This window comes from Amphiprion ocellaris, chromosome 8 (genome assembly GCF_022539595.1).
Source record: "Amphiprion ocellaris isolate individual 3 ecotype Okinawa chromosome 8, ASM2253959v1, whole genome shotgun sequence".
In the NCBI taxonomy this organism is placed as follows: Eukaryota; Metazoa; Chordata; class Actinopteri; family Pomacentridae; genus Amphiprion; species Amphiprion ocellaris.
The window spans coordinates 13635318-13660900 of NC_072773.1; the positions used below are offsets into that span (position 1 = coordinate 13635318).

At 37.9% G+C, this 25583-nt stretch overlaps 1 protein-coding gene and 1 long non-coding RNA gene across 3 annotated transcripts in view; one reads left to right on the forward strand and one right to left on the reverse strand.

Annotated features, from left to right (window-relative positions):
• The first annotated feature begins 2921 nt into the window (after window positions 1-2921).
• Window positions 2922-5880, forward strand: LOC129349530 (uncharacterized). Its single transcript, XR_008602566.1, has 3 exons — window positions 2922-3228; window positions 4577-4735; window positions 5383-5880. It is a non-coding gene; the product is annotated as an uncharacterized LOC129349530 (long non-coding RNA).
• Window positions 5881-14094: 8214 nt separating this feature from the next.
• LOC111574438 (E3 ubiquitin-protein ligase Itchy-like) overlaps window positions 14095-25583 on the reverse strand; it is a 218840-nt gene continuing 207351 nt past the window's right edge. For both annotated transcript variants that reach the window (XM_055012997.1, XM_023279022.3), the window contains 11 exons: window positions 24644-24716; window positions 23562-23633; window positions 22226-22317; window positions 21836-21995; window positions 21552-21685; window positions 19655-19795; window positions 19307-19427; window positions 19102-19206; window positions 17422-17518; window positions 17053-17125; window positions 14095-16780 (listed from right to left, as the gene is read on the reverse strand). In XM_055012997.1, coding sequence (XP_054868972.1) covers window positions 16681-16780; window positions 17053-17125; window positions 17422-17518; window positions 19102-19206; window positions 19307-19427; window positions 19655-19795; window positions 21552-21685; window positions 21836-21995; window positions 22226-22317; window positions 23562-23633; window positions 24644-24716 — 1168 coding nt within the window. In that variant the 3' untranslated portion in view covers window positions 14095-16680. The remainder of the gene's footprint in view (window positions 16781-17052; window positions 17126-17421; window positions 17519-19101; window positions 19207-19306; window positions 19428-19654; window positions 19796-21551; window positions 21686-21835; window positions 21996-22225; window positions 22318-23561; window positions 23634-24643; window positions 24717-25583) is intronic.

Genomic DNA, 25583 nt, shown 5'->3' on the forward strand with positions numbered 1-25583 from the left:
CTATCTATCTATCTATCTATCTATCTATCTATCTATCTATCTATCTATCTATCTATCTATCTATCTATCTATCTAAAAGATGAAAGGAAACACACACGGGAAAAGCTTAGCAAGAGGTCTGACCTTTGTTCCTACAAGGCAAAAATATTACCACTAACAACTCTTGTATGTTTAATATGTGGCTTCTCTATGCATACTTTTAAGACTTTTTATGTTCTCTTCCTAATCATTCCACTTTATGACAACTTTACCATTTGTTTTTCAGTTAAGTCCATGATAAAATTAAAGTTGTATGATCTTCCTACTAATGACATGCAAGTTAAAATTACATGCACTAAAGGAATTGTATATTGAATTATGACAACTGATGATTAAATGTTCAATGTGATATATCCAAATATATCACATATAGCCAGTGCTCCTAAAAAACAAGATTTGGTAAATGAGTTAAAGAGCGACTTGTTTTCACTTTCAGTTTAAGGCTGCACAAGGTTTATTTTTCATTATGGCCACTTGGGGACAGAACTCAAACAAAGCTGAACACCTCAGATGTAACACTTTATAGAGGGTTAAGATAAGATAAAGATAAGATAAAGTTCTTTATTTCTCCCCACTCCAGGGGAAATTTACATTGTTACAGCAGCTTATGTAACAGTAGACGTAGTGATAAGAATAAGATAATAATAGAACAATAGTAATAATATTTACAATATATACAAGGGTGAGAGATGAGGATAAAGTGGCTTAACAGAAAAAATAAAAATAAAGTTTAAAAGTGCAAAGATGTGCAGTGTAAGAATGTCTGTGCAAATTGTTATGGTTTGGGGTGGTAATGATATGAGTCCAGTTTATGTTAACATCAGCCAGTGATGCTGATGTTGTAAAGTCTTATAGCAGATGGAATGAAGGACCTGCGATAGCGCTCCTTGCAGGGTGGATGTCTCAGTCTGCTGCTGAAGGAGCTGCTTAAAGACCCCACAGTGTCATGCAGTGGGTGAGAGGGATTGTCCATGATGGATGTGAGCTTTGACAACATCCTCCTCTCACCCACCTCCTCTATGGAGTCCAGGGAACAGTCCAGGACAGAACCAGCCCTCCTGACCAGTCTGTTTAGTCTCTTTCTGTCCCTTTCAGTGCTCCCTGCTCCCCAGCAGACCACTGCATAGAAAATAGCAGACGCTACCACAGAGTCATAAAATGTCCTGAGCAGAGTCCTGCACACTCCAAAGGACCTCATTCTCCTCAGCAGGTGGAGACGACTTTGGCCCTTCTTGTACAGAACCTCTGTATTGTGTGTCCAGTCCAGTTTATTATTGAGGTGAACACCCAGGTATTTGTATGTGTCCACCATGTCAATGTCCAAACCCTGGATGTTCACTGGTGCAGTCTGGGGTGTCCTCCTCCTGCTGAAGTCCACGATCATCTCCTTAGTCTTACTGGCGTTGAGCTGCAGATGGTTTCGCTCACACCAGTCAACAAAGTCAGAGATGACCGTCCTGTACTCCCGCTCGTCCCCCTCAGATACACACCCAACAATGGCTGTATCATCGGAGAACTTCTGGAGGTGACAGCTCCCAGAGTTGTAGTGGAAGTCCGATGTGTACAGGGTGAAGAGAAAGGGGGAGAGCACTGTCCCCTGTGGGGCCCTTATGCTGCTGACTACCACATCAGACACACTTGCTAGAAAACACTTTAAAAAAAAAAAAAAAAAACTGCCAAGGAACGCGGAGTTATGTTCATAATAATAGCAGTGTGTTTAAAAAGGTGAGTAAACCTCAAAATTCTTCAAATAAATTGTATTTTAATGAACACAAATGCATTGGGGAAACTGCACATTCTACTTCAAAGCAAGAAAAATTGAAAAAATAATTTAATTTGATAATATTTTACAGAAAGCCAAGAAATATAATGTACAAAAAAATAGCAGTGTTGACATGTTTCTTTACAAACTCAAAAATGTACTGTATAAACTCAGAAATGCTTGAAGATTCAACTTTCCTGAGAATCATAAACTAATATTTAGTTGCATAACCACGGTTTCTGATAACTGCTTTACATCTGCGTTGCATGGAGTCGACCAATGTCTGGCACCAGTCAACAGGTATTGCAGCCTCGGACAATTGTACTACGTTCCACAGTTCCTCTGCATTTCTTGGTTTTGCCTCATAAACAGCATTTTTTATGTCGGCCCACAAGTTTTCTATGGGATTAAGGTCCGGGGATTGTGCTGGCCACTCCATTACTTGAATTCTGTTCATCTGGAAGCATGATTTTGCTCGCTTGCTGGTGTGTTTGGGGTCATTGTCTTGTTGAAACACCCATTTCAAGGGCATTTCCTCTTCAGCATACGGCAACATGACTTCTTCCAGTATTCTGATGTACTCAAACTGATCCATGATCCCTGGTATAAACAGGACCAACACCATAGAAACATCCCCATGTCATGATGCTTGCATCACCATGCTTCACCGTCTTCACTGTGTACTGTGGCTTGAATTCAGTGTTTGCAGGACGTCTGACGAACTGTCTGGGGCCCATAGACCCAAAAAGAACAATCTTACTCTCATCAGTCCACAAGATATTACGCCATTTCTTTTTAGGCCAGTCAATGTGCTCTTTGGCAAATTGTAACCACTTCAGCACGTCTTTTTTTTTTTTTCTAAAAAATGGGACTTTGCGGGGGCTTCTTGCTGGGAGCTTGGCTTCACATAGTCGTCTGATTGTTACAGTACTCACAGGCACTGTTCCCTCTAAGCTGCGCGTGCGCAATTGCGCACTGCTGACGGTCTCCGTGCACAGAAAATCTGCGCTGCGCACAAAAAAAAAATCCAACCTAAATTGTAAATAAAATAAACACATAACAATTCATTCTGTGCTATTTTTCAATGTGAGTCAGTGAATGACCGGTGACTGGCTGCTGCAGCCAATGATGCGATTCACATACGTATTTACCATAGACTGTATATAATGGTATTTACGCAGCTAATCAATGTCAGGCGTCCTTATGTGCAGCCACCGTTGTTCTCATAGATATGAATGAGTAAATAGGACACGCCCCTTTGAGCTGCGTGCTACAGCGAGGCTAAGCTAGTGGGGCAAAGTTTCAGTGCATTCCGTTGATGTAGACGGCGTGAAAACGGAAACAAGTATGCCGTCTCACTGTGCTGCATACAATTACACACTACGTCGTACGATTGAGACAAGGAAACTTGGAATGGCTTTTCATAGGTAAGAATAGTTTTTGGCTCTTTTTTCATTATGAAAGCTTGTTGAGAGCTTCCAGTCTATGAGAGCTAACTAGTTAGCCACTAGCAAAACGCTTAGGCGAGCTAGCAGCTAACAGCTGTTAGTCATAGAAGTAGTATCAGCATTTAAGATAAGATAAGATAAAGTTCTTTATTTCTCTCCACGCCAGGGGAAATTTACATTGTTACAGCAGCTTATGTAACAGTAGACATAGTGATAAGAATAAAATAATAATAGAACAATAGTAATAATATTTACAATATATACAAGGGTGAGAGACGAGGATAAGGTGGCTTAACAGAAAAAATAAAAAATAAAGTTTAAAAGTGCAAAGATGTGCAGTGCAAGAATGCCTGTGCAAATTTTATGGTTTGGGGTGGTAATGATATAGTCCAGTTTATGTTAACATCAGCCAGTGATGCTGATGTTGTAAAGTCTTATAGCAGATGGAATGAAGGACCTGCGATAGCGCTCCTTGCAGGGTGGATGTCTCAGTCTGCTGCTGAAGGAGCTGCTTAAAGACCCCACAGTGTCATGCAGTGGGTGAGAGGGATTGTCCATGATGGATGTGAGCTTTGCCAACATCCTCCTCTCACCCACCTCCTCTATGGAGTCCAGGGAACAGTCCAGGACAGAACCAGCCCTCCTGACCAGTCTGTTTAGTCTCTTTCTGTCCCTTTCAGTGCTCCCTGCTCCCCAGCAGACCACTGCATAGAAGATAGCAGACGCTACTACAGAGTCATAGAATGTCCTGAGCAGAGTCCTGCACACTCCAAAGGACCTCAGTCTCCTCAGCAGGTGGAGACGACAGTCTGTCGCAGGGCTACATACGAAGACGAACAATCACATTCACACCTACGGGCAATTTAGACTAATCAATTAACCTATTTTTGGACTGTGGGAGGAAGCCGGAGTACACGGAGAAAACCCACGCATGCACAGGGAGAACATGCAAACTCCATGCAGAAAGATCCCGGGAAAGCCGGGACGCGAGCCAGGGATCTTCTCGCTGCAAGGCGAAAGTGCTAACCACTAGACCACTGTGCAGCCCCACCAATAGTAGTTATAAAGCCTAACTCATATATATCCAGATTACCATCTATGTTCTTCCTCCAAACCCATTTTATGATTGGGATTACAGGCAGTTCTTTAGGACTGCTCTCAAATAATTGAAATGTCACTAAACGAGGTTATACTTATCAAATTAAATAGCTCTGGTCTCCAGTATATTGGCAAATTCAGTTCTTTGTACTTAATTTATTAGCATGATTTCTTTTTAATATGTTGCGTACTTAATTACTTCTCTGTCTACTTTTCTTACTCCATGTAGGTTTCCCAGAGACTATGGGTTGAGGAGGAATTGGAAGTTTGTCGGCTTAGACCTGGTGTCATTCCATCAGTGTTAAACTTCCCGGCTCATCTTTGAAGAGTATGTGCCAGAAAGACCACGACCAAGCAGCCTTGAGATCTTAGGTAGCGTCTCCCTGAGGTGGGTGTCGACGTTCAAAAAATGTCATAGTGCAGTATATTGTCAAAATAGTATGTAATTCAAGAAAACATCAGAGTATAATATGTCATCTAAAATATGCCATAGAATAATAATTTCATTGCACAAGTAAAGGTATAGTAACTTTTAAAACTGTTCAAATTCTTATATGTTGCTAAAAAAACAAAAAAAACTAAAACAAAAAAAAATCACAGTAATATGTCAATTAAAAAAGCCTATAGTATAGCGTGTCGTCCAACAAACATCATAGTATAGCATGTCGCTCTAAAAACGTCAGAGTATAGCCTTTAGTCCACAACTGTCAGTAGGTGAGGAGCAACACAAAAACAGTCCAAACGCTGGTTTCCAGAGGGTTAGACGAGTATTTATTTGAAAGAGTAAGTTTACAACAACACATGTGAGGGGGTTAAAAGCAAATGGGTGTTAGTAAAATAAAAATAAATCAACAGAACTAAAAGTGAACTTCACATTGACATTGATGGGCATTCCAACCAGGAACAAAGTAAAAGATGATTAATACGAAAAAACCTCTTCCTGTTCACCTCTTCAAGCCCAAAAACACACCGCAGTAGCACCCTAAACTAAAATTACCAATGGGTTCCCTGTTTTCCTTTGTGAACAATTCAAAGGTCCCTCTCTATCTCCCCACACATCCACCAACCACTGGAACACATCTCCAAAGTTCTGCTGGACCAGCTCAGCTTCCCCTCAGAAGAAGTGCCGCCACCTGCCAGATGAAGGAGCCTTTTGAGAGGCAGCTGGTATCGTGATTGGACTGTACTTTGGTCTGTTCCAATCCAGCTTCAGCTCCAGAGACGGCAGGCGGAACGAGTCAACGGAGGCCGGGTGGACGAAGGCATGCAGCTGAGTACAATCCAGAAAACAACAGAGGAGGAGTGCAGTGGCCCAGGGCAGAACAAACAGAGTAGCATCGTATGTCTCTTAGAAAACATCATAGTATAGCCTTTGGTATGAAAAAACGCCATCATATATTGTACAAATAACAAGTCAAAGGAAAGAGACATACATTGTAGAATTGTAGTAATTGTGGGCTGACTGATTTACTGATTATCAGTATTTTATTTTTTACTGATTTACGGTAATAAATACATATAAAAATGCTGCTACTTTGGCTCTGAACCTTTATCTACCTGTGGTCGCTCTGTCTTCTGGAGTGATTTGATTGGTTGTACGTAACGAATAAAACTCCTTTAACTTAACATCTGTAAACAAAACAAAAACGTATCAACAAAGTTTTCTGTTAGAGTTTGTGTTCTTCTAAGTTTAAATCAAGATTTTTTTTTTTAAAAAGAACTTTATTTATGAATTTTGACAACATGTGAAATTAGATCAATACAAAATGCAAAATGTTAACAGCTGCACATTTTCAGTCCCCAACATTTAAGACAGCTACACAAACAAATATGTAAAAATATAACATCTTAAAAAACATGGTACTAACAGAAACACGCATACAAAAAAAAACCCAAAAAAAACTTAAGTAGGTTTGTTTTTCAGCAGTTAAGTAATGACAGAGCTGTGGTTGGATGAAAGTACTATGGAATGGTGTACATTTTATAGGTATCAATGTAGTTCAAAAAAGGTTGCCATGTTAAACTTGGTTAATGAACCACTCAACGTGCATCTCATTTTCTCTAGATGTAAAAACCTCATAACATCACTAATCCACTGGTCATGGGTTGGAGGACTTTCCTGTTTCCACCTCAAAAGTATAAGGCGTCACGCAAGTAAAGAAGTGAAGGCAATTGCATTTGAGTGGACTTTAGACATAGAGATGTCAGGGGGTATGACTCCAAAAAGTGCAGTCAGGGCGGATCGAGGAAGAGTAATTTTAAATACAATGGATAAAGTATTAAAGATAGATGTCCAGTAATTGTTGAGACTTGAACATGTCCAGAAGGTGTGCAGAAGTGAACCTATATCTGATTTGCAGCGATTACACGTTGGGTCAATATTTGAGTAAAATTTGGATAATTTTTCCTTGGAATTGTGTAAGCGATGAAGAACCTTAAATTGGATGAGTCCATGTCTAACACAAATGGAGGATGAATGTACTCTCTGCAGCATCGAAGTCCAGAGGTCATCTGATATAATGATTTCTAAATCTTCCTCCCAGTGTGATTTTAATATGGACATTGAAGGAGATTGAGAATCTAACAATAAACTATATATATCCCTAATCACCCCTTTCTTGTTTACATCAATATCCAAAATATTATCCAAAGTTGTTGTTTCTGGTAAGCTGGGAAAGGTATTAAATCTACTATTTATAAGATGACGTATTTGCACATAACGGAAGAAATGTGTACGGGGTATATTAAACTGTTCAGTTAATTGGGAGAATGAAGCAAAAACACCATCAATAAATAAGTCTTTTAAAGTGCGTAATCCATTGTTACTCCAAATCCTAAATGATGAATCAGTTAAAGAGGGTGGAAACGTGATTTGAGCACAAAGGGGCTTTTCTAGATATCGTTTGTAAACCAAATTTCTTTCTACATTGCACCCAGATTTTTAAAGAATTACAAAGGACAAGGTTACATTTATAAGGGTTCAAGTCTAAAGGAAGCGCTGAGCACAACAATGCGGGCAAAGATGACCTTCCACAATTAGATGATTCTATATGTACCCAAGAGGGAGCCTTGAATGTTAAACTACCGGTCCAGTAGAGCATATTGCGAATGTTGGCTGCCCAATTTAAATCAAGATTTTAAATACTTTCATTTACTGCAAATGAATATCTACTCCAAATGTCTCACTAATAATCATTATCAGCCTTAAAAACCCACAAAACACCCCTCTATACTTGACAACACTTAGTACAGTCTGGTTCCCCCTTCTATAAATCTGCTTGGAATCTTCCACTTCCTGTTTGTCAAAGTGGCCTTCTACCTGGACAGGTTTTGTTGGAGCTCATGCAACAAACATTTTGGGTAACTGCACTTTAATATGGATGGATGACACTGAATTAGAGTCTGTTTTAATGAGACTGAGTTAAGATGTGTAGCTCTGTCATTAAATAGGAAATTATTTCTCAGAATTCACAGAGAAAAGTCTGAAATGTTTGCTAGGTTAGCATCCCACATGTTCTTTGGCTCAGCTAAAGCTAACTCTCTCCAACTTCTGGATCTCTTGAGTTGCTTGTTGTTAAAATATCTTGCTGTAGGTGCTGAAGCTCAGAAAGTCTGAGATGTTTGTTCAAAATAAGCTCATTCTCAAGTCTTATCTGAACTGTCCTCTTTTGTTTGAACTTTCCCTAAACATAGGAGTTAATGACAGAGCAGCACATCCAGACTCAGTCTCATTTATGTAGAGATTAAACTTCAGTGTCATTCATTGATGTTAAAGTGCAGTTTTTCAAATGTTTGTTGCACATGCTCCCGACCAAACCAGTCCAGGTGGAAGACGATGTGAAGAGAAAGCTCCAGAGGATGAATATCACACATTTACATTGGAAATAAATGTCCTTTAATTAGACATTGTCATGCAAAAGTTGGATTTCCCTTTGTTGAGTGTTTTGTTGATGTTGGTTTCTAAATGTTTTTTGACACTCGGCCCCAAAGATTAAAACCTTTTATGGCTCACAAGCTGCAACAATTCACACATTATCAACTATCTTTCTGACTAAACTAAGATAAAAAGTGAAAAACTGCCTGATTCCTGCATCATGAATGTAAATCTTTTTGGTTTTTATGACAGTAAACTGAATATATTTGGGTTTGACATTTTATAAACCAAAACAAGAAATGAATTACTGGAGAAAACGATCAACAGATTAATGGACAAAGAATATGTGTTTTCCAATATATATGGCTGAATTACTCCAACATTACAAGATACATACAGCACCAGTTACAGGTCAAATTGTCTCAAGATGCTTTATTTTTATATTTTTTTGTCATACTTAAAATATGACAAAGTAAGAAATTTAAAGCTCTTGACTAACCCAATTTATTATTTGGTTTTTAAGAGATTAATCGACAATTAAAATAACTTTCTCCACTAAAACTAATAAACATGAGGTCAAGTAGAAGGAAGAGTTTTAAATACTGCAGTCCCACGATGACAAGAATAAAGTTTGTCAACAAAAAGTTAATCTGCTGGTGGATTCCATTAAAGTTCTAATAAATAAATAATAATAATAAAGTTTGTGGTGCTAAAAATGTCCAAGTAAAGATATGAAGTTGAACATCTGGATGGAGGTTGATAAAAGTTGACCTCCCTTCATTTCTCTGGAGCGACTCCATGGATTTTATGGATGGTGGTTAAAGACCTGCTCTTCTTGTGGTGTTCCTTCTAGTCGCTGTAAAAAGTCAGTCCATCCTGGCCGACTTCACCACCTCTTCATGACAACTTGTTCTGCCTCCGACCTGGTGGAAACTCGGGAAAACCCGTGGAGACTCGAAGAACTCGTGGAGACTCGAAAAACTCGTCGGGCGGGGGAAGGTGTGGTGGGTGGTGGGGGAAGGTGGGGGAGTAGAGGGGGGAGGCCAACACCCACCTCCCCGCCTACTCTCCGCCCTGACTCCACCCAGACTCCGCCTTGGCTCTGCCCATGTGGTCACTTCAGGAACTACGATGCCAAAGGGACGACGAATTTATTTCTTTTCATCTGATCTGTAGCTCAGTGAGTTAAGGATTTGCCTATGGAGCTGCAGGTCGCTGGTTCAAGACCAGACCCTTCTTAAGTTTTATCAAAATCTTGACAAAGACAAAGAAAGAAAAGTGCCAGTGGTGGGTCTTGAACCTGCGACCTTCCACTTGGTAGTCTGTCTTCTTACTCCCTGAGCTATTCGCTCAGATACTAATTCTTCTCTTTTTTGCGCATTTATCATCTATTTTTTGTCGTTTTCGAGTTTTTTTTTAAATTCGAGTCTCGACTCGACCGTTTTTCTCAGGAGGTTGGACTTCAGCCTTTGTGCTGGAGGGTTGAACCCTCAGTTCCAAGACTTTCCAAAGCCTCCACACCTCCCGAGTCCTCAGGACCTGAGCTTTCAGACAGTCTGAGGGTTGAAATTTTCTAAGTCCCACAGTAGTTCTCTGTTAGATTGAACTTTCAGACAGTCTGAGGACTGATATCTTCTAAGTTCCTGAGTAGTTCTCTGTTAGTTTGAACCTTTAGACAGTCCAAGGACTGAAATCTTAAAAGTTTCTCAGTACTTCTCTGTTAGTTTGAACCTTCAGACAGTCTGAGGACTGAAATTTTATGTTTCTCAGTAGTTCTCTGTTAGTTTGAACCTTCAGACAGTCTGAGGACTGAAATTTTAAAAGTTTCTCAGTACTTCTCTGTTAGTTTGAACTTTCTGGTTAACAGAAGCCTTAAAACTTGTGACCATGAGTCTTGATTTCACATTTAGACCATCCATCTGAGTTCTTCTCAGACCTTCACCTGTGGGTTTTTTTTAGAAATCCTCAACAAACTTTGATTCTCTTCACTGAACAGTAAAGTTTGTGGAGATCAGAAGGTAACATTAGTTTGATCAATGCCTTCAACTACTACTAGACTTTATCTGGAAAGCAGTTTTCTGAAATGAGTTCTTAGTAAATCTGTCCACAATCAAACCAAGAACATAGAAAGAGGAAATGTTTGAAGAAACAACTTGATGTTTTCATTTCAGACTAGAAAACGCCTTAAGACTTTTATCTGTTCTTGCTCTTTTTCATCCTTTTATTGTCTCCTGTTTAATTTGATCTTCTAAAGTTTAACTGGTGTCTTTTCAAATATTTTGTCTTTAGTTTGATTCTTCTTAAATGTTTATTTTCCTCTTTTCTCACCTTTTATTCTTTTCTAATGTCTAATTTGATTTTGAAATGTTTTGTCTTTTTAATGTTTAATTGTTGTTTTTTCAAATGCTTTATTGGCTTGTTTGAAAAATTCCTTTTTCTTTCCCAATGTTTTATTTTTTGATTAAATCTTTAAGGTTTTTCTTTTTAAATGTTTTACCACCTTTTAATGTTTCATTTTCTTTTTAAATGCTTCATTGTATTTTCTGTTTAATTCCTAATTAAAGTTTTATTGTCTTTAAGATTTAATTTTCTAATTAAACATTTAATTTTATAATTCCATGTTTTGTCTTTTTAAAGCTTTAATAATCTAATTAAATGTTTTGTATTTTTAAAAAAATGTTTAATATTCTTCTTGTTTAATTGTATTTTTTAAATGTTTCATGATCTAAAATATTTCAGCTTTAATGTTTAATATTTTTGTTTAAAAACATTTGTTTAATTTCATAATTACATGTTCTGTATCTTCCATTTAATTATCTAATTAAATATTTTCTCTTTAATATAATTTAATTGTATTTAATGTTTAATTTTCTTGTTAAAAGTTTTATTGTATTAAATGTTTTTTCCTTTGATTTAATTGCTTTTTTAAACGTAATTTATTTCTTTAATCTTTTTTTGTCAAGATTTTAACCCCAACATTAAAAATGAAATAAACCCTGAAATCACAATGAAAATACTTCTGTTGTCTCAATCATGAGTTAGTCAATTATTCACTTTATCAATTCAACTTTATTTGTTTGGCACCTTTCACACAGATGACAAAACTAAACAAGCAAAGAGAAAAAACTATGCTAAAACTATGACTAAAACTCAAAAACATATTTAAAAAAAAAGATTTAACATGGTAATAAAATATGTTGTGTCCAGGGGATGGAGGGAGTTTATTGAAGTCTTCTTGGGCTCACATGGGAAATCATTTAAAATATAAACTTGATATTCAGTCTAAGGAAATTGCAGAGCGACAGAGGAACCAACAATATCTCCTGTTTTCTCCTGTAATGAGTCGACTCTTCTTGTGCTTTCAGACCAAAGAACTACAGACTCTTCACAACCTGCTCAAACTCTTGGTACAGGACCTCACCACACGGGTCAAGAAGGTTTCCTTCTCACTTCTACTCTGAAGCTCACCTTCTCCTGCTCAAACTGCTGACAAATGTTCCTGCTGCTCTAAAGTCTGGTCTCCAGAACTTCCTAAAAACTCTCAAAGTCTCTTCTGCTACAGGTTGCTTTGTAGAACTGTTCCAGAAAACCTCCCTAAACCACATGGAGGGGCCTCAAGATAGTCGTCCAAATGAAACCATACAAAAACCAAACTAGCACAACCCAAACGCTAAAGTCTCCTGCAGCCTACCAGAGAACCTCTGAGAACAGAGAATCAGGACAGGAACTCTTACCTTCTGGACAACCAACGCTGGTTCTCAAACAAGAATACAGAATGTGTCTGACCAAAAACCTCTGAAGACTCACTACAGCCAAGATAAAGACACAACTCAGCTGTACCAAATCCACTAATCACTGCACACATTAACACCATGTGCCAACTGTGGCTAAAGAACCACATTTACCAAGACAACTATCCAGTACAAAGCCCTAAAACACACCAAGAAACACATTAAAGATGATTTTACTGCTGGAAGCTGCAAGCCAACGCCTAAAGAACAAACTGAAGCAACAGAGCCAAACCCAGTTCACTGGTGAAGAGAAGCAGAGGAAATGTTTGTCTGCAGCTAAATAAAGCAGGAAGACACTGAGCTGCTCAGGTGTTCCTGATAACACCAAGCAGCCACCTGGACAGCCAATAAAAACACAGCTTACTGGAAGTCCAGAGGGCTGGGTTAGTGAAGGAAATTTAATTTAAAGTTGAAGCAGAAAGTTAACAAAGAAAGTTGAAAACCACCTTCTGATACCTGAAATCTCTGAGTTTTCACACAAAGAACACCTGAACATGTCAAACTGGCTTCATAGTAGAACCATCATTGTAAAAACGTCATAGTATGGTGTGTTGCTCAAAAAACATTAGGACCCGGCTGTCAGGGGACAAACATGTAAGAAACATGAGAACAGAGAGAACCCAACCAGTAGATCACAGTTTATCATCCCCCAGTCATCTCCTGAAGTCCATATGGTGAGAGACATCAGTATCTGGTTGTTAATTTACCAGAGGATGCTTATAATCATGCTGATGTGGTCTGTACTCTACAGTATTTTAGTGACTCAATAAATGCCTAAGTTGTTTTTTTTAAATGCTTTTCAGTTTTTAATAAACATTTAAGAGCCTATATGTAATCAATAAGTGGCCTTTGCCTATCTTAAGAAAAATTCACTCAGAACTCTGATATGTTAACAGTATTAAATAAATCAATAAATACATGCATACACACAAAAATAAGTTAATACATTAACTGTGTTAAGATAAGATTTAGATTTTTTTAAAAAATGTTTATGTTTTTACAGAATCCAGTATTGCTCACTGGTTGGTCATTACATTTTGTTAGTTTGATTTCACTGTTTAAAATGATGCCACCTCTTTTCAGACAGAACCTGTGATAATAAAACAATACAAAATTTTTAGTTCCGTGTTAATAAAGCACTTAAAGCTTTAAGTATGGCTAAATGCTTTTTTCAAAATTAAATATATCACTCCTTAGGTGGTAGTGGCCCCAAGTTCAGTAAAGTTGGAAAGATATTCACAGATTCGGACTTCCAGCATCAATAACTCATTAGATACAGGTTGTCAAAACATAAACGGTGCCTCTTTCCCATTGTTGCAAGGCAGACAATGTGCTACAAGCCCAGTTTTATCAAAAGTAGCTGTCTTTCAAGCTACAGGAATAACATTGGTGTCTATGGAGTGAACAGGGTCCGTCTGCAATTTGCAAAACCGCTGCAACAGTAAAGAGAGACAAATATTCAATAACTTCACTCTTATACATTGTAGTGTCACTAAAATCACTGCAGCCTTCAACTGGCTCCTGTTGACAAAGTGTTTTAACAGAAATGTAAATGCTGTAATTAACCATAATAATAAATAATAAACCATGTAACTTGAATGGATGTGATGCTGGTGTGACCACAGTGCACACGTCTGATGTTGCTCACAGTGGTCCAAGGGACGCTCAGGGAGTTTGTGTGTTTGCTCACACTCATGAACAATTACAGGGAACATTGGTTGACATTAATGTGATATTGCACAGGGGTGTATTCATTTCTGTTGTACACTGTGCATTCCTAAGCTTTTAGTGATGCTGCAACTCTGGTTTTGAGGCTAATTTCTCAGAATATTTGAATAATTCATTAGAATTTATGGACCTCATTTTCACTACACCAAAATAGTAATAAGTTCTATTACAGGACTGTACATCAGTAACATCAGGAGGATAAAAAATCTTTCTGCTTTTTACTGTTTGACTGCTGACTTTTGGAATGACCAAACATCATCCTCTTATTTATGGATTAAAAACTTGTCGGGACTGAAATACCACAATACACCCCGGAAGTGATTTTTTCCTTCAGTCAAGCCACAAACACGTACACATTTTTGGATTTAATTTATTAAGGTGACAATTTCTATATTACACGTCTTTAATTTACATCAGAAATTAAACAGGAAAAGAAAATAGAGTGTTACCATAAACCTCTTATTAAAACCTTTCTTTTACAAAAGAAAATTTGTTATTGACACCATTTACAACTTCTTTTCATATACAGGAGAGTGACAGTGGTTTAGTTAGACATGGAGGATCCTTCAAACAAGATTATAAAACCCACAAAAAAAAAGAGCGGCGAATTATGATATTTACATAATTGCTTAACTAATATATCCCCAAGATTTTAATGTGTGAATGACCCAAACAAGATTAAAACAACATCCTGCATCAGGGGTAACAATCTTAGGCAAATCTGTAAATAGGCCACTTTACCAATAAACTTTTCACCAGCATACATTCATTATTTTAACTTTGTCTCAGTAGTTGCTATGGAAACAGGCCTCCACACTGGTGCAGGTACTTGGAAAAAAAAAAAAAGACTCTTCTTGGCCTGGTCACATCTCCACAGTAGGGCTAAGAGTGTCTGACCAAAGCTAGATTATTAATTTTTGATAAAAGCAACCCGTGCTTGATCATACAGAAAGTTGTTAAAAAGAATACCTGATGTCTACGGGTGGAAATAAGGCTACCTGAAGGCTAATGACAGACACCAAAGATCACTTCAGCACACATGTGGAAACAAAGAGCCCAGAGGTAACAACAAACAACCAGGGCTGGATGTCTCGCATGCTGGAAGAAAATAAAAGTGCTGTGCTTCGTCAGGCTGGACCGACCTGAATCCAACATTTCTCAGTGACCACACCTCTGTTTTCCATGGCGTACTCAAAAACAACAAACCACATCCCTTAAATTAGCAGTTTAATCATTTTTATCTCTGTTGCTCTTGATCAGATGTGTAATGCCCTACAAACTATCCCAAACAAGCCTCTGCAGTTCTTCAAACCCTTTCGATACACGATCAAAACAGGATACCACAGCGGAGGTTTCTTTGTGCACACACACATCCATCATCAATATAATAATATGCCTAAATCAGCTGTTCTCGAAATCCATAATTAAGAGCTCTAAAGTCATGATCTTGAACACATCTTCAAAAATATACCAGCCACACATTCACATCTCACCGTGTGTTTCAATTTGAACCTAACTGCAGAACAAGTGACAACAACAGGAAGTGTTACAAAGTGAAACTGTTCAGAGGTAAAATGCTCCGCTAAATGGAAAAGGGAAGACCAAAGTTTTAAATACTGCATCTTTTTGACCAACGTTGGTAAATGTTAAATAAATCATTGTTATTTTTCTAATTCACTTTGTTGTTGGCTGTGAAGCATGGAAAAGTCAAGATAAGACAAGAGTTCAAACACTCAAATTCAAATGCTACATGTGTATGAAGAGCTACATGCAATTTATTTTACAGTTTGGCAAAATATTTATTCAAAATGACTGTTAAGATTTAAAAATCGTTTTGGTTTGATTTTGTTTTGGTGCTTTTCCACTTGTGTTTTTAAACTTCTGACATGTGAAATAAATATTATTCATTCCTAAAGGATTTCTTTTGTTTTTGCCATCCCATGAATTAAAAGAGGAAAAGATGTAAATGTGTGTAAAGTTGATACTAAAATGAATAACTTACATGTTTCTCAAGAACACTCTAATCCATGATGTCCCATTCCACATCACAGTGTGCAAACTCTGGCCCTATAAAACTAGGGTCAGTTTAAGTTCTGCTCCACCACTACTAAAAATGGAGGATACAACACTTTTCACAATCATAAATCGATTCACAGATCAAATGCGACATAACCAGGAACACAAAACGGGCATGTCTCCCAAATCTCTTTGAAGCACCAAGATTGTCTGTTATTTCAGTGTTAATTTGAAGTACTACTTTTTTAAAAATTCACCAAGTCAAAGCGATCATTTTATACGGTCATGTGTTATTGTCCATTTTAGTCAAAAAAAAGAGCCGCAGATCAGAGTGTGATGTTCGTTCTAATCCGACAAAGAATATTAGAGCAACAAAATTGGCTTTTTGGTGGAACTTAACTTTCTAAACAAACAACAACAAAAAAAAAAAACAACACACCCTCTCAATCTTGTGTTAAATTAAACACCATCACTGCTGGATCCCTGGTCCGGAGCGTTTGACCGCACCGCCCTGACTCATGCCATCAGACGATCACGTGCAGGAAAGGAGAAACTACTGTAGTCCTGGTAAACATGTCATGGAGGGCAAGTTTTCAGGTTACCATGCATAATTTGGCAAAAATTCTGAGAGACAGGAGCAGCTTCTGTGGTTTGGTTTACAACGATACAAAATGTTCCCATACCAGTCAGGCGTTGAGGGGCTTGCTGTGAGCTCAGTGTGCCGGGCAATAGGCCCAAATCCCAACGACATGCAGGCAACAATCTTGCACACGCTCCCACAGAAGTACCATAGAGGTGCATGCATGTATAGGTGCAAACTCCCGAAACACCGTCCTATTCTGAAGAGGCTCCCTGATTTGAACACTGGTGCATTTTATTCCTTTAGACTCCTGCACCCAGTAATTTAACTTCCCCTGGTTTCTCTCACTCCTGTCCAAAACCTTCTGTCTCCTCAATGGCGAACATCAGCTTCTCTTTCAGCTGTTCGTAGCTCTTGTAAGGTGGCAAGTCCAGTCTGTTGAAGCTGGGGAAATTGAACAGAAACACATCTCAGTTTGACACTACACTTTACTTTATCCAATGTTTATTCTTAGTAAGAAGTCTTTTACAAGCAGCTGAAGATGAGTACCAAACAACACTTCTGACCATTAACGACTACTTCCTCATATGAGACCTCTTCTTGTAGCTCTAACAGCCAAGCAAAGAAAGCAAACTAAAGCAGAACACACTACAGGTTCTTACAGTAAACTGCCACAGTGTTCATTTTAGAAGTCTGATCCGCACAGTCTAACTTACCATGTGTGACTTCGAGGAAGCCAGTTTTCTTTTCCCACTTTCTCAATACAGAATTTCTGAGGACCATTGCTTCCTAAAAGGTTCAGCACAAGTCAGAGTTAATTCAACACACCACCATCAATACCACAGTTAAATTAAACTAGAACTGATAAAAAAAACAATTTAACGTTTCCAAGACAACATCTAAATACGATAAATGATTTAAGAAATGTGCTTCTAAATAACCACCAAAGAATAGGTTTGTACAAAATCCAAACAGAACTGAACTCTTTGTGTGTTGGAACGAGGCTTGGAGTGTCACCCAGAGCCATATTTCATCAGCATTTGCAATTAAATGTTAACTTAAATAGTTGTAGTTGTCATTATTACCCATGAGGTCAGCAAAACCTCCTACAGGCAGGCGACAGGTCCCAGTGACAAACTGCAGCAGCCTCATTCTCTTCTCATTGTCCATCTCCTTTATGAACTGTAGAGAAAAGATTAGGAGTCAGAAGAACAGCATCATCCTGCATGAACTGCAATTAGAGGTGACAGATGCACTATTTAACCATCTGATCGCCGAGTAGTTTCTGATGTTTGTTGCGCCTGTCACATTTTTGTATAACGTCCTGCACCTCGAATGGCAACAGCACAAACATGGCTTTGAAGCAGAGGGAACTCAAAAATGTCTTTCGTGCAGTATGACACAGTTACAGTGCTATAAATCATCTTTTTTTTCCCCCATTATTTTTTTTAACAAAAATTGAAAAAAGGAGCCAAGGAAATCCGTGTATGGTTCACTCATTCGTTTTTCCATCTAAAAAAAACAATAAACCGCGTTGTTTTTTGGTTTTTCAGTTTTTTAAACCTAAATGTAGAAATGTATTATTTAACTAATGAAAAAACCACAGTGTTGGTTTTTTGCTCTAGTTTTTTAAACCCGAAATGCAAAATATGGCTGTTGTTTTAATTTGTTACAACACCAGAAGTCGCCAAGAAAGAACAGTTTAGAGCTGGTCTGGACCGTGAACACATCTAAAACGGCTGTACTCTGTGTGTGAAGTAAAGATACTAGATAAAGAAGACCTGCTGAAAAACATCCGCATCACTACTTAATAAAGTCTATATCATGTAATAATGTAAATATCACCTACAGACAGTAAAAAGAAATGTTCTGGCCGAAATAAAAACAGGTATTTTTATGAACGCTGAGAGCAAACGATGGAATCCAGAGATAAAATCAGACCACAGTCTGACTCATCATGCCACTGATCAGTCCGATAAACATCTTCACAAGGATGTAAAAAGGAACACAAAAATATAACACAAACTACCTGCGTAGTATAACCACTCAGACTGCAATACTGGAAGTATTCTAGTCTTCCTCTGCGACGTCTTTAAAAGTATCTTTTTGCCATTTCTAAACCAGCCAGAGGTTTTGGGAAGACACAACTCACACAAATATATGTCTGACACCTATTTTACAGTATTTAAACCTAACGTAACTAACACCAGGAAACTGGACCATACTACACCAGTCCTCAAATCACTACACTGGCTTCCTGTTAGTCAAAGAATAGAGTTAAAAATCTGACTCCTGTTCTACAAAGCACTGAATGGTCTTGGACCAAAATACATCCTGGACTTATTAGCTCCATATGAAGCATCCAGAGGGACAGGTTTACTGTGTGGTCCCAGAATCAGAACCAAACACAGTGAAGCAGCATTCAGCTATTATGCTTCTCACCTGTGGAACAAACTTCCTGAACACCTGAGGTCTGCTCAAACTGTCGGCTCTTTAAAATCAAGCCTGAAAACCAGATTGTTTACTGCAGCTTTATCTTAGTTGGTCAATCTGTTTTCTTGATTTTTAATGCAGTTTTATGTTTTATTTCTATGATTTTATTGTGATCTTAATGTCTACTTCTAAATCATCTTTTTAATAATTTTTCTGAATGTATTTCTTTTCCATTGTAAAGTGCCTTGAATTGCCTTGAGTATGAGCTGTGCTATACAAATAAATCCACCTTGCCTAAATGGAGTGGATCATTGTTGCTTCTTCACACTGACCTGCCAAAACCACATGATCTGTTTACTGCTGCGAGCGTAGTGTCTGTAGATTGTGTTTCTTTGCCAGTCTGCAAGGTCAATCTCCTGCATACCACACAGCATCACCTGTAACAGGACACAGAATTTAGACTGAAGACACGGGTCTCTTTTGTGTCTTCTACAGCACATAATGGAACATGTAGTATGAATGAGTGTTCAAGCATACCTCTAGCTCTTTAGCGTCAAAGTACTGCAGGTACTGCTGAGGGAGGACCTCGTTGAAGCCTTCAAAGAAAGCCTGCGTCTGCTCTTCCACTCCTCTGGACAGACGCCACTCTGCTACCAGTCTGCAGGGGGACAGACAGACAAACACCCCACCAATAAAACTCACTAAATCTACACTAACATTGGATTTATGTGTTCTGTTTGGATGAAAACTTAATTTGAACTTGAGGAACATGTTGAATCTAAACCACAGAACAGAACCAAAGAACAACAGAATAGAACCATGGAATCTATAACATGAATTATGTTCTGAACTGCAAACTGCTGAATGAAAAATGATAAAACCTACCTGATGTACTCCTCCTTGTTCTCCTCTGTAACCTGGATATCTCCTCCTCCTGGTTTCAGGTCATGGGTGGTGATTTCCCCCAAGATCTCCTTGTCAACAGAGAAGAACATCTCCAGCTCACACTCCTCAATGTTGTTATCCCTAAGGAGCAGCAAAGACCATCACAGCACAACTCTTACAACAGTCGATGTGATTCAGTTAGGGCTGAAACGATTCTGCGAGTTATTTGAGTAATTCGATCACTAAAATTCCACGAGGCAAAATTCAAGTGTTTACGGCATTTAGTAGATCAGAGCCTGAACAATGAAGGAAGATTGACATAGTCAGACTTTCTTTGTGTGAGTCGCCTCGACAAAAACTAAAACCTCAGTCAGAGTTAACAGGTATGAAGGTGGTTTTCAACTTTCTTTATTAACTCAGACTTTCTGCTTCAAACTCGTCCACACAAACAGGAGCGTTTAACGATCATTTGACTCGTTTTCCGCACAATGTACCAATCGTGTTCAGCAGCTTCAGTCAACAGATTGTTTTAATGGAGAACGAGGAACATATACGACAGGCTGGAAATAATGTAAAACAGGAATGCTGGTAGAAAACTGTTAATGTGCGTAATGTATTTATTTTACTGATCAATGCAGCAGATTATTTCTAACAGACAGCTGCACAATAAAATGATCAAACTTCATATATTTAAACATGATATTGTTTTGAACTGCAGTAGGTCTGACACTGTCTCATAATGAAGGAAATCACTTTAATTTGTCTCCAAATCAAAGTGAAACTAATGTTACGAATTGAATATTCTCTGTAATAAATACTAATAAACTGATCAGTTTCTTATTTGTGTTCTATCAGCTGCAATACCAGCAGTTTAAACGGACCAAACATATTTATATGATTTCTCCATCACCAACTAAATACATGAAGGATGCCAAGGCTTTGAGTTTTAGTTGAATACCCCTGCACTATACTATACATGTACAATATACCGCTGATGTCTGCCTGTGTTCCGCCACAATGGTTATTTCTGCTTCACAGCACTTTTGATACTGTAACACACATGCCAAGTGCTGAATTCAATTACTCAATTAATCGCCGGAATATTTGAGATAATACTCGATAATTAAAATAATCACTTGACTAGATTCAATCAACCAACAATCTATCTGCCTCACTTTTGAGCTAGGCAATATATCTTTTAAAAATTCTGACACACGAAGATTCAAACTCTGAGGGCCTCAATATTATGTTTTTCATGGTGTGGCACATGTTCATATTGTGGTATTTGCTATTGCTAAGATCAGAATTGGCATCTTAAATTATACCTTTGCTACACTTGTAAGTCAGCTGATTTCAGATGAACATGAAAATGATGAAAATGTTTTGTCAGACTTGTTGATTTTCTTCAAATGTGTGATCAAAGTACCATGAGATGGTAAGAAAACTGACAACAGAACACTATGTGAAGGCAGTGTGCATACGCTGCTGAAGTCGCCTCCAGTTCACATTCGATTAAGTTTTGACAAGTAATCCCACAAATAAGTGTTTTTTGTAGACTCTGACTCAAACACAAAGACTTGCCTTTGGTACATCTCAATGCAATGTCAGGAAATCACTGGCATGACGAATGTATTTAGCAAAACGATATAAACTGATTACTTTGTGGGTTTAAACTTTCACTCAATAAATAAAACACAAGGTCATTTTGGCAAGTGAGATATGAAGTGGGGATACGCAAGAACTTGAATAACTTTAGCAAAAGGTTCTAATCTTTCGCAATGAACTAAATGTACTGTACAGAATAAAAAAGGTTTAGCTCATTAAATTTGCTGTAGATTTTGAATCTCTCTAAAAACTGTTTCCCAAATAACAGCATACAGATTCTTTGTGTACTCACTTTATCCACATGAGGGAATTATAGAACTCAGGATCGATGGACTCCAGGTCTTTGAGGCCCAACGGCTTATTGAGGATGCGCTTGTAAAATGGCAGTGAGAAACCAGTGTCGATGAACTTGCCATGGAAAAGAGCCTGAGAGACAAAAATACTGCATTTTTATTGGGTTCCCTTTATTTCACACGTTGCTGTGCAGATGTTTTCTCTGTACCTACCCCTAAAACTACTCCTCTATTGATCTTTCTTGCCAAACTCATAAGTCTAACACAGAATAAAACGACTAACCATGGCAATGAAGCGTCCTATGAACTTGAAGTACTTGAGGTGGTCAGGGTTGATGGAGGAGGCTGGGTTGATCTGAAGACAGTAGTTATCTTTACCAGCATATTCAAACAGGCAATACATGGGGTTCAAAACCTCGTGGGACAACAGGAAGAACCACTCCCTGTTAGAGATGATACGAAAAAATTAGAGATGCAGCTCATCATTGCAAACCTGCCTTTATGAAGACAATAATCACAAACTTCAGCATCAGTCTAGTTTGGACTATCCACATTTCAATGAACTTACAAAATATTCAAATAGTCCTTTAGAAATGTTACTGATGGATCAATTTTTTCACAATTTGTCTTCTGAGACGAGAAACTTGATAAGAACACACAGTTTCTAACTTACCTGGCAACACCCCCATAGTCGAGGCCTTCTTCTCCAGGGAAGATAATCCATAGCCTCCTTCGTAGATCCTGAGCATTGTTGAAGCTCATTATCTAAAAGAAAGACAATGTAATGACAGAGTGGAAGTGTAATCACTGTATTACTGTGCACAAAAGAATAACTTTCAGATATTACAGCTTCTCTTAGCCTCTTAAGCATGTTTTCAGAATCGCTGTTGCAGTTTTCGAAACATTAAAAGCAATCACTGCAATTTAGAAAACTGCAAACTTGCATGCAACAGGTCAAATCACTGCACTTCATTAAATATGGTGATCAAATAATTGCCTATGCTTAACTTTACTTCATGCACTTTTTCTATGTTATGCTGTGTGGTAAATTTTGTGAAGACTTCTCCAAAAAAAAGCCCTTCAAACTATACATGGGAAGGTTAATAAGAGATAAGAAGGGTTCTCATGGATTTTACAAGTTAAAATAAATTCTCCATTACCTTCAGTCAAAACATGAATATAGTACTATATGAGTAAATTAAGGACATTTTTTTTTACTCCACCATGGAATGTGGCATATGTTTGTCCTTCTGTGAATCTGTCTGTTAGCAACATTACTCAAATACGGATTAACAGATTTGGATGACCACCCGATTAGACTCTGGCAGTGATGCCGCAATGATTTTTGTATCATTGCGAGACAGTGTCATGGTGTCACTGTAACTAAGTAAACAAGTGAAGCTACGTTAGCTGCCTGCATCAATTCCCGCCGCCTGCTACATATTTCGGTCATGCAATTCAGTATCCGTACATAACGGCATAACACATGCCTGTGCTCAGCGCAAGGTAATTATTTATTTATTTAATTAGTTTCTGGGTAGATCTATATTAAATGGCCAGATTCTATGTTGCCGTGATTTCTGAATACACAAATTGAGGAATGAACAGCCTTGGTGGAGTACTGCGTTCTCTGAGTGCTTTTTTCTTGTATACAATGTAACATTCAGCAGGAGGCAGCAACATATTTGAACATGAAAAGCACGTAGAGAGCACAGTACTCTGCCAAGGCTGCTCAGTCGTCGTATAATTTCTGAAGGATAAGTCCCAATAAGTCCGCGGCAGTCGATTTGTAGGAGGATCGCAATCATGTGATCATCAGAAGGCTGCTGATGTAGTGTTCACTTGTTGTCATAGTTCCACCAAAACAAATGCAATGACCATCAGTTTAGCTAGAGGCAGAGTCGGTAAGGCACCATATCTAAATAGCAAATAACAACAAACCCTGACACAAGAAGCTTTCTGGGGTTTGGTGACTTGTGTAACCGCATGGCTGGGGTGAGTCACTATACCTGCTGGAATGAGTCCTCAAACAGGGTTTTTCTGGTTACTGTGATCTTGATGTGTTGAGGCATTGACAGTTGCTGGAGAAAAGGGAAAATGTCAGGAGAATTTAACACCTGAATAAGCTTTTCAGTCAGAGTATGATACTGTCAGTCATTTTACTCTGAAGAGGCACAGTTGCTCCACCCCAAAGGAATGCATGGCCATTATCACTGTATGATGTTTGGTTTTTGGTGGGTATGCAACCAAAAAATGTCTGTTAAGACAAAAATAAGACTGTGCTCTCCTCTACAGTACATGTATGACAAAGATACAGAGGAGTCACTCCTGCAAATATAAATAAGGACTGTATGAGTTTAGACATTTAATATCTAATTCAATCAGTTTTAACAACTTTGCCTCAAATGAATTAGATTTCTTAAATTACCTGAAGAGTAAATTATTTTATTCTTGACTTACTGAGCTCATCACAGTAACATTATTTTCACCTCGATTTACAAAAAACTAAAGTGATTTCCACATATCATTCAATGCACTACTTCAATATCATGTTTTAATGTATGGAGTTTAAAATTTAGTAGCTTTCATGTGCAGCTGTCATGTTAGAAATAAGATGAGAGTGGGAAAACAAATAAACTTACACAATAAACAGGTTTCTACTAGCAGTCTTCTCCTGCATCAGTTTGAATAGCAGTACTTTTTACTGTGATAAATTTTAATGCTCTTCACAAGTCTCTATTATAACAACCTGTTCCTCTGTACTGAAGTAGGTGGTACACAATTGGCCTAGTTTGAGTAGAAGATAAGTCAAATGATGCATTAAGCAGCCCCTTTTATGTGAAGAGGAAAACAATGTAGCATTAGAACACAGGAGTGATGGTTGCTGGAAATGTTCCTCTGTACCCCTATGGAGATATTCCATTAAAAATCAGCTGTTTCCAGCTAGAATAGTCATTTACCACATTAACAATGTCTAGACTGCATTTCTGATTCATTTAATGTTATCTTATGAAACTGCTTTTCTTCCAAAAATAAAACATTTCAAAGTGCCGCCAAACTTTTGAACGGTCGTGTATGTTTTGAGTCTTACCTGGCACCAGAATCTGAAGTATTGTGCTTTGGCTTTGAAGTCTCGAACATACGTGATCTGTGGTCCATTTTCACTGCAACAAAATGAGAGATAGACATATACCTTAACATCTCAAAAACATATTAAATGTTAATTTAACATGTTTTTAATCTGACACTAATACACATACAACATATTTTTATCTTTAGCTCATACTTGTTGCTTATGTTTTCATGTGTTCTGTGCTGCCACTGCCACAATCCTTAACACAAATTTAATTGCTGGTGCAACTAAATGTGACTTAAGTTAAAGCTGGTGTAACTACAAAAAGAACCATAGTACAACAGCCTTTGTAAGGGTGTAAATAAGTTAAGGATGCTTTGTCAGATGTTACTGCTGCCATCAGTGTATAGTCACATTCTTATCCCCATTCATAAAACCGGTTTTCCAACCACTATAACAAAGTAAACTCAAAAGTTAGTATCATGAGACACTACGTCCCTCATTAGTCATATCAGGATTGTGTTCTAAATATAGAGGGATTTTAGAGACTCTTATAGCTAAAAGCCTGCTGAAACTGAACTGCCTGGTATGAGTGACCTTCCTGCTGAGATGCTATATTGTCAGATTCAAGGCAAATAAAAACATACTTTAGATTGATGAATATTTGAAAAAAGTACCCATCAGCTTCTCGTAAGTATTTATGTGGGAGTAGCAGCTTCATCAGTTAATTTTGATGAGTCTGTTTATAACATTATGCCACAAATAGTTTGTGGTATTCTTTGGGTGGCAACACACACCACTCATTTGTAACACTGACAAGTGCTGAAAACGACTACGTACAGTCAGAATGTTATTGACAGAGAGGCAAGGAGCTACTAAGAGTAATTTATTACATTTATTTATATATTTTTTCTTTTGAATTAAACTTTTTTCCCACTAAAGGAAACCACTCTTCTTC